Below are 18,544 nucleotides of genomic sequence, written 5' to 3' on the forward strand. Positions count from 1 at the left end.
AATAACATAGAATACACTACATAAAGAAACTAAATGATAATGATAATAAGAGTTAAGATGAAAAATCCTTCCTGAATTCAAGTCAGGTTTCCTGTCCAAAACAGAATCAGCACCTCCTATGAATATTTGAACATTTATCCACATATTTAACCATCAGTTACTTATATGAAATAATAACCTGCAAGAGGTTAATCCACCACTTATTATTAATTTGTTGTATTCTTGCACATTTCAAATGAGCATGCTTTACTTCCTCTTGAAGAAATGCTGACAAAGCCCATTATATTACATTAGTTTATTTACATATGTTTCATTTAGCAGAATCTAGCCATCTTGTCTCTTTCTGTGAAACTCACTGAGCCTGTTTACACTTGGTTTTAAATTTTTTTTCTGTGATCTGAACACAAATGGATTGCTGGGACACTTTGCCATTCACACCTGACTCTTATGTGTCTCGAGCTGACCACTTGTGTCAAGATTTTGTTACTGCCTATGTCACTTCCATTAGAAGGTCAAAGGGCCCCAAGAAGAGTTATTATGTCAGTGCCAGATTTGTTTTTAGCCTGGGTTAGGGCTTAGAGAAAAATGTTTCAAGAACTAAAAAAACATGTACAGGCTATTTCCATAAAGTCCCCCTCCACTCAAAAATATGATTTTGATGTCTGTACAGCATTTGTTACTGGAAATCTATGATTTGTGACATAACAAATAGTTTGAAAGCCAATCCTGGTCCATTATTCATCTTACACAAGTGTGATAGACATGGCCAGATCTACCATATGGGCAATCTGGGCAAGTGCCCAGGGGCCCCTGAGTAGAAAGGGGCCCTCGATGATAGGAGAAAAAAAAAGTTTGCATTTTTTTATTGTTGGACTCCACAGCAAAACTACACAAGGCTTGACCCTTTCTCTTGATCATTATGGTCACTGTTATAAACCTGACATGTCCAAAACAAAAAATATGTGGTGGTGGAGGGATGAGCTTCAGCAGTGCGCAGGGGCCCCTGGCGGTATTAATCCAGCCTTGGTCATATTTCACTTCACAGTGGAGTGAGAGACATCTCATGTATAGTAGTTACATTTTTATTATTAATAATAATAATAATAATAATTGTTATTATTATTATATGAGCACAATTTGCATATTCATAGATTATGGAATTTTTGATGAGGGAGAAGGAGTACATGTAATTTTAAGGATTTTAATGAGATAATTTAACTTTATTTGGTGGGGAAAATAACACATCAGACACAGTTTAATATTCAAAGTGGAGTACTTTACACACACATCTTAAAACATATCTGGAGGGGATCTTTGAGAACGCTCCTCTGAAAATAGAGAAAATAAAGTAAGACCCATAATGAGTTTCTATTTTTACCGCGCTGAAAGGAGCGGAACATGTGACGTCAGCGTGCTAGCGGGAGGCGGTGAGTTTTGGCCACTCCTCTCTCAACGTGAACGTCTCACTGACTGAAGCAGGGAGAAAAACTACGGCAGGAGGAAACACAGACTGTCCGCTCTTCCTACCACTATTTTTATTTTTTTGAAAAACTCTTCCCTTTAAAATGGCGTACCACAGTCCGTACAGAGCTCCTCCGCACATTAATGCTCCTCCGGACCAGGGCTTTCTGTGGAATATCTTCCAGAGGTGAGTGGAGAAAGGCGGGTTGCTTCGCCCCTTTCTGCCCGGCCTGCCTCTCACTCCGCTCCGCATTGACAACCAAAGCTGCCGTCTGTAGCGCGGAGAGGAAGGAGAGCGTGAGACAGGGTGGTACCGCTGACACAAATGTTTCATTGACAGCTCGTTTCTTTGCCTTAACTCTGTTGTCTTTTATGACTTTCTTATTTTTTTAGCTGAGAGCAAAGCTCAGCAAGACTATCAGTGATTTGTACGTCTCAGTTGTGAGTGGAGCTTCCTGGAAACATTAAACATGCAGCCTATAGTAATTACACGTCACTCGTTTGATTGCATTGCATTACAAGACCTTCAGCAGTGCCTCAGAGCTGCATTTCTATTGGTGTTCAATTGTCCTGACAGGCAATCAGCTGGCTCAATCTGTTAACTGTCTCCCACAGCAGTGAGAGTTTCCAAACTGGGGTACAAGGACCTCCAGGAGTCCTTGAAGGGTAAAAAAAAAAAAGAGAGAGAATTTAAAATCATTCATTTAAAAATAGAGGTATGAGGAAATATTTCCTGAATGTGTCTTTTCACTGCTGCTTGTCTGTTCCTGCACCAAGTGAGCAGAGAAAAATCCTTTTAAGATTGGGTTTCTCTAAAAAGAAAAAAAATCAGGCAATTGTGAGTGTATATGACACAGTGTGTAGCTATTTGTGGGAGGCTGACATGAATACATTGTAAAGCTCTGCTCCACGGTGAGAAGATAATCTGTCTGGGGTTGTGTCATTTTTTCCTCATCCTGATGTAACAGAATGTGAGGCGACATTAAGCTATCGTTAGTGATCATTTCCTCCACACTCAGTCAGAAGTGTGTCAGTGGCGAAGAAGGTCACAGTAGTAGGCAGAGAGGAAAATAGCTGATGAATGTTCAGTGGTAATAGTAACCTATAGAGTTATGTAATACTGCAGAGGATTTCTCCCTGCTTTCATCTCACAACATCTAGATGCTGCAGGCATTCCAAGGCTTGAAACACTCTTAACGAATTATTTATGGGTGGCGCAAAACCCCCTCGGAAAGCAGGTCGGATCTACACATTCTGTCTCATAAATGTCTTTGGCTTTTCTGTCTCTCTCTCATGATCTTTCATCCACTATCACGCAGATGGTGCTCCTCATGCCCGTCACATCCGTCTTAACACATACAGAGTCATCATAACTGGACTCACAAATACAAACAGTATGACTTTGATGAACACAAACACACACACACAGTCATCTCTCACATGAGCATTGAGCCGCCTCATCTGCTGCCTCTCTTTGTGAATATCTGGCAGGGAAGTGCTGGAATCCCCTCAGTCAGTCATGTGATCAGAGTCATTGATGTGGGAGGGAGGCCTCTCAATCTGTATGTCACGCACGCTCACACACCTGCCGATCCATGACTCACCGTGTCGGTGTTGCACTTATTTTTAAAAATCCATTCAGCTTCTCTCTCTTTTTTTTTTTTATTGGCCCTGTCTAATCATGACTCTGCTTTTTTTTTCTTCCTGAGCGGATGTGTCATGTCAGTAGAAGAAAAAGAGCCATTCATTCTCCAGCTGTTTTTTGCGCGGTGAATGGTCGTGATGTATAGTTTGCCTCTAAATTGGGTCTATTTTGTAAATATATTTATTCCCATGACTTGACACTGGATGATTCATGAAGAAGACATTCTCTCCTTTTTGCCTTCTTTCTAATGAATGACGCCAGTATGACAAAAATGCTTCAGCCCTTCAAGAGTCAACAGCAGCAGGCTTTGAGTTGGATTTGGATCAACAATGCAGATTTGTTGCTATGTGAGCACAACAACATGTTCATCCGCTGTCTGCTACTGCTGAGTGAATGCTGAACATTTTGGAAGCACAACAGATTCCAACGTGTTAGGTATCAAATTAGAACTTGTGGGAAGGAAAATAGGTTGATCTAGATTAAATGAGCAGCAATTCAGAGTTGATGTGGTCCTTGAAACAGACCCATGGTTTGATCAACAACTTAAAAAAGCGGATCAATACATTTAGAAACAGGAAAAAAGCAGCAGTGGAGCACCAGGATTTCCTTGGAGGGTTTTATGAATTTAGTTTCTCTTTTCCGCTGTGAGATTGGTGGTGACATCACCTAACTTTTTGGATAGTTTATGTGGAAAGTCGGACGGGCTTTGTTCCACAAGTCATATTCCAACCTTATTGCTTAATAGGAAACAGTGAAACATGGGAAAATCTGAGCAAAATACCCAACTAAACCATAGTGTTTCATTCTGTCCTGCTGTTTTACTTACAAGTTCTGCGTTTGCGTGAAGATAGAACGGCCAGATGGTTAACTGTCTGTGCCGCAGGCGAGAGGAAGTTTTAATGATGCTTTCACTGTTTCAGCTCGCTTTATGTAGTAAAGAAGTCTGGCGAGGTAATTTAACCTGAGGGTTAGGGAGTGAGGGTGTGAGCTGGAGGAAAAAATGGGGAGGCAGGAGAAAAGGGGAGAGCTTATACTGTACACACACATTTCTTTGAGTTAATCTATCAGTGTTTGGTGAAGGCTGGGTACCCCCACTGCCTGCACCAACCCGACCACTCCTCACCTTCACTGTGACAAAGCTGTCCTTTATGGAAGCGCACTGAAAGCTGGTTTTCTCCCCAAATGAGACCAAGCAGGTCTCCTTATGTTTGTTTTTATGCTTTGGAGCTGGCGACACCCATAGCTGAAGGCATTATGTTTTCGTGTTGCTCGTACATACGTCCAATTTCTCGTAAACGCGATATCTCAACAACACTTTGAGGAAGTTTCTTCAAATTTGACACAAACGTCCCCTTGGACTTAATGATTAACTGATGAGAATTTGGTGCTCAAAGGTCACTGTCACCTCATAAAACTCAAGATTTTATACGCTAATTTCACACAGATGTGTAATAGGATAAAATGACTGATGACATTTTACATCCAAAAGGTTAAGGGTCAACTTTACTGTGACATATAATATTCTAAAAAAAACACTTTTATTCAACACCATAACTCAGGAACAGAAGGGGAGATTGTGATCATATTTTACCTAAATGGGTGACACTATTCCTAACCCTAACCCTAACCCTAACCCTGAAACTGAGGTGATTTTATTAAATTCCTTCAAAGTCTTCACTACAATAATTATATATGTCTGGACAGACAGATGTAAACTGCAACTTGACTAGTTGGTCATGGTTGGCATTTCTATTTCTTTATTTATGTGGGTGAATGTAAAGTGAGGAGTGCACACAGACATATAGCTGAGTTGATCTCCATTTAGAGAGTCGAAGAGCTTCGGAGGCTACAAGGCTGCATATATTCAGATGTGGCCTCAAATTAAGTGCCGCAGCAAGAAGCAGAAGGCCAGCCCACAAAGTCAGCACTGCTGTGGGTTTTTTTTCTTTTTCTTTGGGGGGTTCCCCCATCTCCTCCCCTCCTTCTTCTTCTCTGCTGGAATTCAGAGTGTATTTGTTGAGTGAGTTCTACGTCAACAGGTCAGGCCAGGCGGGTTGCTAAGGAACAGCTGAGTCACTGGATGTTTGACTAAGCTACGTTTCATAACTGTGAAGACCGTTAACTTGTTTCACCAACCAGTCTGTTTGTGTTTTATGTGTCTCAGAAAAAAGACTCTTAGCTAAGTTAGATCTGACTTTTAATCCATATCTTTATTTTTTCATGAGGTAAAACTGCTAGATGTTTGTCAGGAGACGATGACATATTCAGGATTTAAGTCCTAGAAGTTGAAAAAAAAAACTACCAGGGTGTTTATAAATCCATTCAAGCAGATAAAACCAAAATCAAGCTAAAGACTTTCTGCATAATAATTTGACAGCTCATTCATACCTTTGTTTGACCTGCTGTACCCTTAGATACTGAAGTGCTGCTTTCTCAGCATCTTTTATGTTTGCCTGTGAGTCAACACCTCCCCGAGATAGATAGCACTTTCCTCCAATTCTTCCTTTTAAGACTGACAGAGTTAGAAAGAAAATCCTCTCTTCAAGAAGGAGTTCCCAAACAATTTTCACATCAGTAATCCCCAAAACAAACCTGACGCACCAGATGGTTTGTTACACAGAACCATCCGAGAAGTCGTCCTTGGAAACTGTTAAGAAAAGGGTAGACATTTTCAAAAATTACTTGGCAGGTGATTGGATGAGCCATCTGTCTATCACCGTCTAACCTTGTGAGGCAGAGATCACACGAGAATCCTTATAGGACGCTGACTGGTCTGAACCAGTGGTGGTTTGGATACAGGCGCATAAACTGAAGCTGGACAAGATGGATTCTAGTGTTATATTGCAATGAATACATTAATAATCTAGTTTATAAATTGTCAGAAAACAATTAAAATGTAATAATACTATTACACTTCCCAAAAAGCCCAAGCTGACTTTTTTTAATTGCTTGTTTTGTCTGACCAACAGTCCAAAACCCCAAATATTGAGCTTACTATCATAGAAAAGTGTAGCAAATCTTACCTATTTTGAAGCAAATGAAAATGTTTTGGCATTTTTTACTTAAGAAATTACTAAAAACATTCATCTGCTATCAAAAAAGTTGCTGACGTGTTTTCCTTCAAACAACTAAATAATTAACTGATTGATTGTGTCAACTCTATGCCCATGAAGTGAAGGATACTGTTAAGCTAGATCATCAATCGAACGAGGAACTTCACAGTTATGTGACATAACTGCTAGACCGCCGGACACCCTCTGCTTTTTTATGTAATGTCATGGTTTACACCTCCACCAAAAACGCTTACCTGAAATGTAACGCTGTTTTTTTTAGTTTTGGTTTTACTTATCACTTAAAAAGAATGCTGCACAGCAAGATTTGTGCAATCTGAAACTATACATAGCACTAGAAGCTACTTGTGTGGTTGCCAACATTCACTTTCATTTTGCTCCATACACACACACACACACACACACACACACACACACACACACACACACACACAGACACACACACCTACATACATGCCCCGCCTGTCTGTCTGGTCTCAAGGGAACTGTGAGTGTACAAGCTGCCTTGTGTGTCCTGATCATAGCGCTCCATTCATTCTCAGTGGACTGTTGAAATACTAACACGTGCTCAGGAGGATAAAGTTTCAGCTAGGCGTGTGCTGCTGCTATTGTGTGTTGGAGTGTGTGTGTGTGTGGGTGTGTGGAATGGTTAATGCAGGCTGTTTCTAATCTGTGTTTTCCTCCCCAGGGTCGACAAGGACCGGAGTGGGGTGATATCAGACTCAGAGCTCCAGCAGGCCTTATCGAATGGTGCGTACATGTGTCTCACTCTTTCGCCCTCTTTTTATCTTTACTTTCTTGTGTTTAGCCACGCCCATTTTTATGTCTTTCCCCTTAATTCTGTCTCTCATGTGCTAATGCCCTCCTCTGTATCCACCTCTCAGTTTTTTTCTATCTTTGCCTTTTACCATCCATTACTCCCTCACTGCCTCCTCTTTTTTTATTTTTTTATTCCTCAGTCTCTGTCCCGTCTCCTCCCTACACACCATTGCTCTTTGCCATTCTTTGATTTAAGCAACTGCCAAGCCCAAGCAGAAAGTGGATTGGGATTTTATTTTTATCCCGGAGTGGCAGATGAAGTGAATTAAAAAACGAATGGAGTTTTATTTTTGTCGCAGTCCAACAAAAAAAAGCAGGTGAAAAGTTGATCAGAGTAGCTTGAAAGAAATCATCCTTGATATTGCCTCAGTGTCCCTGAGATGAGCTCAATGGTACGGTGTAGAATGGCTGCTGGGTGTGGACTTGAAAGACCTACTTCTGCACGGTTCCAACATGTTGAGAAATGTTTTCATTTTTTTCTTGTCATAACAGTTACACTTAGTGGAGAAATGGAGACACTAGAGTTCCAGCAAGGGACGTCACGGAAGTAGTTTCGTTGAATAAACCAAACTGTTCATTAAACCTCTTCCCTGAACAGCCATCGTCCAACCCAAGCCTTAGCAACTGTTACTGGGCAAACCAGGCCTGTTGAGATTAGGATTTCACCATATGTTGAAAATCTGGCAAATGGGTTTAACAATGTACATGAGCTGCAAACATTAGTATGTCCAGCTAACTAGCTACTATGTACAGTAGTAATACAGCATGGTTTATCTCACATTACATTTATTTATGGGGATTAAGATTATGTAAAAAAAGAAAAAAAGTTCACTTAACACACCCACTGTGTGGTGCCATCATGGTGGGTGCTGGTCCTACTGAATCAGAGTGTAGGCCAATACAAGCAAGTCTTTTTTTGGATTTGTAGAAGTTTACACTCCACAGACTTGCTAGATAATATCCTAGATTCGCTAAACACATTCATTAGTCCTTATCCTAACAGCCTTTTTATTGTAATACTGAAAGTGAAACATGCTGTTTGAAAACAGAGCAGTAAAGCTTGAATTTTAATCTCTGTCATTATTTTTCCAAGTATGTGAGCTGTGCAGCGTGTGCTAGAATGAAATGATAACATCAGGACGTCTGTATGGTTCAAGATATGGTGAGAATGTTGATTTTGTGCTTGGGACGTGCAGCTTTAGTCTTTAGTTTTTAGCTTTCGGAGACTATCTAGCTACACAGCTTTTAGCAAATGTTTGTGATTTCAGCTGACAAAATTGAGAATTCATTAGTTCAAAAATTGGTGGAAATTTTGGATCTTAAATCTGCCCCAGCAACTGTAACTAGGGGGGCGGACTCAGTGAATGATCAATTAAAAAAATCTAACAATGAGTGTTTTCTGTGCTTCTGTTCATCTGAGAAAGACAGAAGAGTGATACAAAAGACGAGCATCAAAAGAACCTGGGACACAACCTGAGGATAACAGCTCCTTGTAATGGAAGCGCTGTCTCTCTCCGTCCCTTGTAGTTCAGGATGAGCAGGACTTAAAACAGGATTAAGGGTTCGGTTCCCACTGGGTCTTCCTAGGGAAAAAAATATATACTTGGGATTCTGTGAGGCAGTTTGAAGAGAGGTGTTGAATAAATGATACAGGTCATCTTCTCTGCTCAACTCCTGCCAAGTGAAGTCAGCTGTACACTTGCTTGAACTGAGAAGAGCTGCCAGAGTGTAACAGACTGGTAAAATATCTGTTTTCATGGCACACATAACACTGCACCAGCGATGCTTCTTGACCTTGCTCTCAATGAGAAAGCAGTGTTGAAATACAGTAATGATTAATGAGAAACGGTAGTGCTGGTTGATGTTTGTCTTCTCATTAAAATATAATGTGTTCCCCATCAGGTTTATGGCTGGATTGCTCTCTGAGACCTGGCCCAACATTTTTTTTTTTTTTTTTTTTTTTGGAGCAGATTAAACCCATCAGGGCACTTCAGAGGGAAAAAAAGAAGTGTGGAAGCCAGCAGCGGCAGCGGCAGCAGCAGCAGTGAAAGAAGCTGTTATCAGTCTGCGCAGTGGCTCAGGCTCAGCATACTGATTAGTGTGTGAGTGTGTGTTTGTGCATGCATGCATGTATGAGTATGTGTGATTTTTTTTTTTTTTTGGTCTGCTTTTATGCCAAGGGTCAGTAGGTAGTCTGTTCTGTTTTTACAGGCGTGGCGTGTTTGTGTGCGCGTTCGTGTGTATCACAGTGTGTGTATGTGCACCTTGCTGTGTATTTGCGCGCAGTTTACGTCTGTGAACAGCAGGTTTCCCAGTCCACTCTCCGCCAGTTCATTAGCTTCACTGTGATATGAAACAGAGCCAGTGGAGCTGAACACATACTGCAATACATCCTGTCCTGCAGTTCGCTCACTAAAGCCACCAAACCCGTTTCTCTGTCTGTCTGTCTCTGTCTGTCCGTCTCTGTTTCACACCATCAACCATGCTTTTTACGCCCTGCCACTGTTGTCCCTCCTGACCCTTTTCTTTATCATCTACCTCTACCTTTTATCCTGTCCTCTCCTTTTTTTTACCCCCCAGTCCCTCAGGGGAGCAGAGTGCAGAGAGTTCATGAGGCTGAGGAGGAGTAGGAGGACGAGGCTTTGCTGTTGCTGTTTACTCCTCCATCCTGCTATCCTGCATGTGCTGTTTCTGCACCATATTCTCTCTCCTCTTCTTCTTATCTCTCCTCTCAGTCTGCTACCTTCAATCCCTCACTCTTTGCGTCTCTGATGTCTGTCAGCCCTCCTTTCTCTCTCCCGTTTCTGTCCCACTTTGCAGAGATGTCCATTATAACAAGTCCTCTCATTTCTGCTGAGTTTTTTTTTTTTTTCCAAAGTGGGAAAAAACCTGCCAACACGGTGGGCGGGATGTTTTCCATCTCTAACCCAGTTTCTGTTTTATCAAGTATTTTGATGCTTGTTGTCAATGTAAGATGATGTCACTTTTTCTATTTTCTCTCTGACTTTTTAAGATGGACTTCCTCTCCTCTCCTCTCCTCTGCTCTCCTCTCCTCTGCTCTCCTCTGCTCTCCTCTCCTCTCCTCTCCTCTCCTCTCCTCTCCTCTCCTCTCCTCTTTAATCTCGACATTCCTCAGGAGGATATGGCACAGGCTCAGTGCCTGCTGTGTCCTCTGTCTGTTCGTCCTCTCTCACTCTAACTTTTTCTCTTTGTCTCTCTCCCCTTCTCCCTTACTTCTCCCCACTTTTTCCACTCTCCCTTTCTTTCTCTGTCCGTTTGTCCTCCCTCTTTTCTTCTCTCTCTGCCTCTCTCTATCAGTCCTGGGCGTGACAGTGTATCATCCCTGATGAGACGCCGATTGGCTTGGTGCCTCTGAAGTGTATGTGCATGTCTGTGTTGAGCGTATGCCTTCTAGCTGTGCCATTTGCTATAAATATGATTTTTTTTTTTTTGGCCTCTCTTTGCTCTGCAGTGAGTAGACATCACACCAACAAGCCATCATGCTCCTCCACTCGCCTGCACACACAGATTTACACTCCTACTTGAGTTATTTATTTAAGTGCGTAGGAGCAGTAATAGCAAGTAAAATTGCTGACACGATCGAGAGAACACTCGCTCGCTGTGCAGATTGCAGCGTTGGCTGAATGGCAGGAGTCACAGAGCTCATTCAATAGCTCTTACCTTTACACTTTTGTATTTGTAGCTTTTTGTTGAGCCCGGTTACACTTTAACCAAATTAAATGGACAGTGAGTATTGATTTCAGCCGGTGTGGAGCTCCTCAATATCTCCTCGCTGTTATTAATCTTCAATTTCAGTCAAATGCTTAATGCACTTGCAAAAAAGCTATCTTTAGATAAAGGTCTGAGGCAACAGTTCTATTTATGAGCTACTGGATACCTCGAGAAAAGCCTGCTGGTCTGTCACACACATCGCTATTGTCTGGCAGCGACAAAACCAACAGAATGACCAATGATCCTGTGACTACACCGTTGGTTGGTGACTAACTTGATGTTTTATGACACATGTGAATGGTTTGGCTAAGTCCTGGTGTTATGAGATATTGTGTATGTGCTGCACAATCTCAGCAGTCACAGAAATAAAAAAAACTAAATTTGAAATAGAAAAGAAAATCGAACGTCTAATGAAGGTGATGATGGAGGCCCGGTTGTCCTACCTTAATTTTACATTTTTCTACATGTCACTATGAAATCTTTACCTTGGTTGGAAAGGATGCAGCTTGTTTGCGTTTTGGTTAAACATTTTGAAACTACTTTTAAGGTGTACAGTTAAACGTTTCAGTGATGTGTGTAAAAGTCTGTGTCCATATAGGCTTTCATATATCAAATGTGTACATACAAAACAGCCGTTAAATGTGTGTGTGTGTGTGTGTATATACTGCGGTCAGTACGGTCTGTTTTTCCAGCAGCCTCGCTCTCTCCTCCTCCTCCTCCTCCTCACTTCTCCCTCTCTCTCTTCCTCGCTCTCCACCTCACCACTGGCAGTTGAGCTCACCAGTGAGAGAGCCCAGTGTGTGCACAGGACAGAGGGTGCATTGTCCCAGTCGGCCATCAGACACACACACAGATGCACACAAACATCTTAACCATACTGACCACCTCACACTGGGCAGCCGCAGTCTGTCTGGCATACATTGGTGACCTCACAGCTTAGCTACGGGTGTGAAAAGTGTGTGTGTGTGTTAGTAGAAGAATCGGTGTGGCTGGAAAGGTCACAGCTTGTTCCTCGTCGCTCTGCCTCTGGTCATTTTTCTGCTGCCTGTAATACTGGAACAACATTTATACAAATACTTTGAAAGGACTTCAGATGCGTGTGTTCTCCTTTTCATGAAGATTTCGCTTCACTTTCTTCTGCTTAAGTTCCCTGAAGTTTCATGATCTTAGAGACAAGACACGACAATACAATCATCAGCGATACATTTTTAGACATGATTGGATTTCTTACATCAGACCTCAGCTCATATACAGTAACTTGTCATACATAAAATAAAATAATTCCAGTCTTTTTTTGAGCGTTATTAAATGTGTAGTGGCAGTTTGATTCATTTGAACAGAAGATGTTAATTTTGAAATGCTTGTGCATAAGAACTGCTGTCCCAAGACACGACATCAGAGGAAAATGCTCAGTCTAAAAGCAGATCATCAAAGTTATTACAATTCATCTTGAGGGAGACATGAATGCCTAAAGCTAATTTTAGTTAGTTTGGTTTAGTATAAGCGTGCTAAACCAAACTAACTCCAAAACATCTCTGTCTGGACCAATCAGCAGGCCAACATTGTGGTGCTTAGTCTCACTGCTAGTGTATTGCAGCATTGGAAGAAGTGACTGGCAGGATTTACACATTACGCAAGAAGCATTTACAGACCGATCAGATGTCTGAAGTCTCATTGTGTAGACATGGAACTTTCACAGTTAGTGAAACACATCCCAGAGCTACTATATAGTTATCAGTGAAGACAAGAGTTTTGTTTTACTGAATAAACTCATAGGAGACATGAGGTTTGACTCATTGACTCCACTGCAGTGAATAAACACAGCAGTTACTCTGACTTGTTTCGACAAAATTGGACTCGCATCAATAAATTTATGACACTTTTTGTTTGTTGCTTTCTATCAGCACTCCAATTGATGGGGTAGAAATATGGATTCTGGCCCAAACCCCAGCTCCAGTAAGAGCCTCAGGCCTGGTCCCAGAACAGCTCCGCCCTTAGTCCCAGACAGCCTCACACATCAATAAACCAAACCAAGAAACGGGGGAGGAGATGTCTGGTGTCTTCTTGGAACACTGAAGCTAAATGTTATTTTGTACATCTTTTGTGTCCCAAAATCTTTGTACAATTCACCAAACCTTGAAACTAATTTTTGCTCCTTTTACAGTCAATTGAACTCTTGATATGGACAAAGTATAATTGTGAATCAATCAATAAGAAAACAAAATCTGAGAGTTCCTTTTACCTCGCAGGCTTTTTTATTTAGATGAGGTGATTTACTTCAAAGAGCACCTTATCTAAGCTCTTGTGGCTCTCGCTACAAACTTACTTCCTGCTGGCATAGCTAAACTGTGGAAGGAGTTCAAAAAATAAGCAGTCAGGAATAGCACAGTGTGAAACAGGCTCAACGCTAGGCCGACTAAATATTAAAATTCTGCAGATGCGGTTTTATGTTCTGCAGATAGAGTTGCAGGGAGGAATCATCGGTCAGCAAAAGTAGGCTAGCTAGTTGAAGCTACTGCAACAAAAATGACGCCGCAAATGTTTTGCTCTCCTCATCTAGCGTCGTCGCTTTTTTTTGTAGCGTTTTTTTCATCTGGCAACCTCTCTTCCTCCCGTCTTGGTTTTTCCTCTTCTTCTCCTGCTTGTGTTTTCTTGTCCTCTCATGTTGTCTGTCTTATCTGCATTTTCCCACACTCTCTCATCCTTTATTTCAGGCTTTGAACTGTCCACCTCTCTAATAAATTGAGTTGGTGAGTCAGCAAGGATTGAGATGTCCAGATAAATCTCAGCGCCTTGAGAGGCGAGTGTGTGAAGCAGGCTATAAAGTCTAAACACACTTACCTTCGGGCCCCATCAGTCTTTCTGACCATATAAATGCCAGCTATATTCACATATAATTGAGGCGTTTGAGCTATAGATGAAAAGTAGCCATTTTGTGTTCATATTAACATCAACACGGATTGTATGTCCAATACAGAGCATCCACATGTGGCCCTTTCTCTACTTAATGTGATTTAAGTCATCTGGTGGATACTTCTATCCTCTATTCTTGTCAGTGTACTGTTAGTATGGTGGCTCGTCCTTTCATTTTACTTATCAACAAAATGTCATCCAATGAAACGGAAGCAAGTGATGTACAACTAGAATATTACCGCAGGCAATGAAACAGAAGACAGATGATGGATCATATGTGCCTAATTTTAATAGTCTTGCACTGGCTGACATATTATTTGAAGATGTTGCTGATTACTTGGCAATCACTAAATGTCCCTGTCCTCTGATGAGACTTTATTTTCTGTACCTAGAACTAAACTGAAGACCAAAAGAGTGACGTCTCTCGGTCATATCTACAGTAAATGTCTCATAACTTCAAGATTATCATAGTCATAGTTCAAGTGTGCCACCTCGCCTGAAACAAACACCATCCCCATTAAGGTTAATACACCTTCATGAAATAACCAGGTAAAAAAAGGTGGAAAAGGGCTTTTTCACACAGCAAATGCCACAAATGTTGTAACCAGTGACTAAATTAATCACAGTGATATGCATCAAGATCTGGTTGGCTCACCACCTCAGCTGTGGTGGAAACCCTGTCATAGTCTGCATAAAACAGTGTCATTATGTCCCAGAAGCCAACATGGCAAAACTCGATAGTTTGATTATCCCAAGATAACAAAGTGATTAATCATTGAGTATAAGATTGTACAGCTCAAGATAACACGTTTATAATGTTATCGTAAGATAATAGTCTTAACAAAATAAATACAGGCACCATGAACTATACTTATCTTGAGAAAATGTTATTGTTAAGCCAAGAACTGTTTATTTGTTTCCGACATAATGACAAATTAGGGCTGTGATCTCAACACAATGGTTCAAAAAAATGACTGCATTAACCACAGCTGCTTTCAGCTTCTGAACTTGGCTTTACAAATCTCTGCTGAAAACTTTGCAAGCTTTAAGTCTTTCATGATTGTCACCTGTGGAGCTCTATGACCTGCAGAGTTTCTTCTGTCTTTAACTGCTATATAAGTAAAGTTATAGTAAATGTGTTTAGTTCCTTCAGCTAATAACTTGCTCGTCTCAGTAGGCTGGTAGTTTTTTTATTTAACTGATATTGTTCTGTCTTTCAGGCACATGGACTCCTTTCAACCCAGTGACAGTCCGGTCCATAATATGTAAGTAACTGCTGACAGTGCCACGCCCGACTCATTTTTACACAACTGACTTTTGTACTCCTGTCTGTGCAAGTTGTTTATTTGCATAGTTACCATGACAACTGGATAAATTCATTAAGTTTTGAGCAATTTAAGGGCAGAAACAAACTTATCTTTGGCATCAGTAATGTCTACTCTAGTGGAAACCTGCAGCCATCAATAAAAAGAGGAGGAGAGAGCTTTAGCGAGGAAATGCGAAACCTTGTCACAAAAGGCAGCTGTCGATTGCCTCAGACTCTAAATATTGATCTGTTTACACCCCTAAGATGGTTTTAATATTCAGTTGAGGTTAGAAAACTCAGCAGTGTAGTTGAGGGCAAGGTTGGCTGCTTTTTAAATATACTACTTTAGATCAGGCTGTATCTTAGCACATTTAGCATTTAAAGCTGGCACATTTCAGCTACAACTTCCACTTTAAATATAAATATGTTAAAAATATCTCTCTCAGGACCTCATATGTACTTTATTCCTTTTTTGGTTGTGTGAATTGCAGAGTAAATCCCTATAATTCCATCGCCTCTCCTTCCCACTGTACCATAAGCAGTAAATCCATTGTTTAATAGTCCCCCAGCAGAAAGCATATCCTGTGATAACACTCCCTTTTGTTGGGGGGTAATTGGATTGATCCTCATGGGGGTGAGGAGTGGATTGTTGACTGTGGGGTTTTCTTTCTGTGTTGTACCGCAATCTTATGAGGCAGGAGTTAGTGAAGTGTGAGCAGTCCCTTTCTGACCCACACTCCTCACTCCACTGTTCTCTGACAGCGCTTTAAAACTACACCACAGTGGCTTTCATGTCACAGGATTAGTCCCAACTGCAATTTCCAGGCGTGTGTGTGTATGTGTGACAAACAGGGAGTGAATAAAATACCAATGGTAAGACTTTATCCTCGACCCCCCCTTCTCTCTCTCTTCCTCAGCCATGTTCGACAGGGAAAATAAAGGCGGCGTGAACTTCAATGAGTTCGCCGGCGTGTGGAAGTACATCACAGACTGGCAGAACATCTTCAGGACCTACGACAGGGACAACTCCGGCTTCATCGATAAGAACGAACTCAAACAGGCTCTGACTGGATTTGGTGAGACGCGAAGTATGCCTTGATGCATGAGTTTGTACATTGTGGTGGAGGGCTCCGTTGACTGTCTCTAGGACTGTCCGTTCCCTGAGTCAAAAGGTCAGATTTAGTCTTTTCAGTAGCTCTGTGTGTGTTTGGATGGACTCATGTAGTACATAATGTAAGACAGTTTCAGTTTCACAGTCAACCAAATGTAAAATCCTCATTCAGTGCACAGTAGCACTAATGGTTCATACAAAACTAACATTATTTAACAATATTTTTGTGAATTTGATTGTTATTTTAAAATATTATTTTTATTGCAATGGGCCAGAATTAGCTGATGAAGCATTGCAACATATTGATGCTGATTGGAGAGGAGAGAGCATGAACATATTAGCAGTGCATTACAATATATTACAATTTTTGAATAAAATGTTGGATCCACTATGACAGGCTGCTGTAGCAGTATATTAGCTTTGGTGAACCGCGGTTGCCTTTTCTGCACTGAAAGAGGGTTGTGGATTTGTCCTCCACTAATTAGAGCAACTGTGAATGAAAGCTGCAGATTTGTGTGCCCAAAAATATAACAGAATAGAAGGAATTTAAATCTCCTCAAGTGGAAAGTAAACAAAACACTGTTCAGTCTGTGTTTGATTTGCATGCTTTCTACATTTCTTTATGGATCAGTCAATTAAAAAAAACATACCATTCACTTGCATATCATCACATGGCTAGACCTCTGTACTTAAGAGTTTTTGTCCCTTTCTGAGCACTGTGAGGAGCCTCAGCAACTCAGAGCAGAGGCCGAAGTCCTGTTTGATTTCTCAAGGGTGTGTAGGGGTTCATAACCCTGAAGTTAAAGTCCAGTGTGTTGTTAATGTCGTTTTTGCTGTTGTGTGCAGGCTATCGTCTATCAGAACAGTTCTACTGTACGCTGATAGAGAAGTTCGACCGCCAGAGGAAGGGACAGGTGGCCTTTGATGACTTCATCCAGTGCTGTATTGTACTACAGGTAACAGACAAACTGTGGACAATATGATTTATTCTGTTATATGAATGTGCATAAACCACCAGATGTATGCACATACTGTACACAAGTACAGGATGTCCTTTGGTCACATCACAACAAGGCTACTCTTGTATTCATAAAATTCACAGAGCAGTTTTTAATTATACACATTTGAAAAATACATCAGTCTTCCCTTTTAGATTATTAATCGTCTAGGGAAGCTCCACTTGGGGCTGTTTGTTCATTTTCACTAATTTCACACATGCAATTATAATGGAAGCAATCATGTGTGACTGCAGCCCTTTATTAATAGCTGGAGCAGCTCTTCAGGTACAGTAGGACAGTCATTTAACAGTAGTGTTTCAAGTGCCATGATCAAGGTATTAACTGTAGCGTCAATGTTCATTTTTCCTTTGCAGTTTCTATCTATGACATAATATTAAAATAAATGTAAATCAACAACATTTCACATATCCAGTGAAATATAAGGATGTCCGTGTTCCTGTAGCATGTTCTTGAAGCACAGTGTGTTTAAATTTCTGCATTCAGAGACTTTGGAGCAATGAGAAATTAGTTTGTTTTTAGAGTTTTAGAGTGTAACTAACTCTTACTGCTCTTCGTATCCACAGAGGTTGACTGATGTGTTCAGGCGATACGATACAGACCAGGATGGCTGGATCCAGGTTTCATATGAACAGTATCTATCCATGGTCTTCAATATAGTATAACGCACAAGGACCACCGCAGAAGAGCACAACTGGACACAACTGTGCCAAATCCAGGGGCACCTCCCGGATGTCTGCCATGGTGGACACTACAAGATTTTTTTAAACTTAATTTTTGTCTCACACAAATTTATATGATTGATATCATGAAGCTTAGATGAACATTTAAGTTTTTACTGAAGACTGCATTTGTCTTGAGGTGCAACTATAATGCTTGATGTATTTAAAAAAAAAATAATCTTGTAGTGTTTTGTTTGACCAATCTGAACTACGCCTGTGTTGGAGACTCTGGGGTCATTATGGACACATCTGTCTTTCTGTCTGTCAGTCAGTCTGTCTGTTATTGTCGATAAACTTTCTTAATGTCTTAACTTTAATTGATACAATGAAAAGAAAAAAAACTCTGTTGAGAGTAAAATGATGCATTGTAAATATGATTTAAGATGGATTGCATGCTTTTCAGGGAAATTTAGCCCTAACGTTGAAGCATGCTCTACCTTTTTCTTGTCTTTTCTTCAGCTCTATTTTGCTCAAAGCCATGTTTACAAATACTGTGAAAGCAGGTGATGTTCTGCTTCGAGATTCACTGACATGCCAGCTTACATGCCATATTTGTATGAACTTATTTTTAACAGCAAATGTTAGAACATATAATTTTTGTTAGAGGGTAAGCATAATGCCTTTAGTATGGTTTATTTTTTGGTGCATGATGCCTTAAAATGTGTAAAAAAGACACAAAAGAAAAAATCTTTTATTAAAAAACAAAACAAAAAAGAAAGTCATGTGGAGTTATGCTTTCATTTATTTC

General features: G+C 40.7%; 1 protein-coding gene across 1 annotated transcript; it reads left to right on the top strand.

Moving 5' to 3' along the window:
• The first annotated feature begins 1,488 nt into the window (after positions 1–1,488).
• Positions 1,489–18,498, top strand: pdcd6 (programmed cell death 6). The gene is made up of 6 exons (XM_062441600.1): positions 1,489–1,648; positions 6,866–6,927; positions 14,862–14,906; positions 15,865–16,023; positions 16,905–17,014; positions 17,641–18,498. The coding sequence occupies exons 1-6, from the start codon at positions 1,566–1,568 to the stop codon at positions 17,737–17,739; spliced, it is 558 nt and encodes a 185-aa protein (XP_062297584.1). The 5' UTR covers positions 1,489–1,565; the 3' UTR covers positions 17,740–18,498.
• Positions 18,499–18,544: the final 46 nt, after the last annotated feature.

The sequence above is a fragment of the Scomber scombrus genome, chromosome 20 (assembly GCF_963691925.1).
Source record: "Scomber scombrus chromosome 20, fScoSco1.1, whole genome shotgun sequence".
Lineage (NCBI taxonomy): Eukaryota > Metazoa > Chordata > Actinopteri > Scombriformes > Scombridae > Scomber > Scomber scombrus.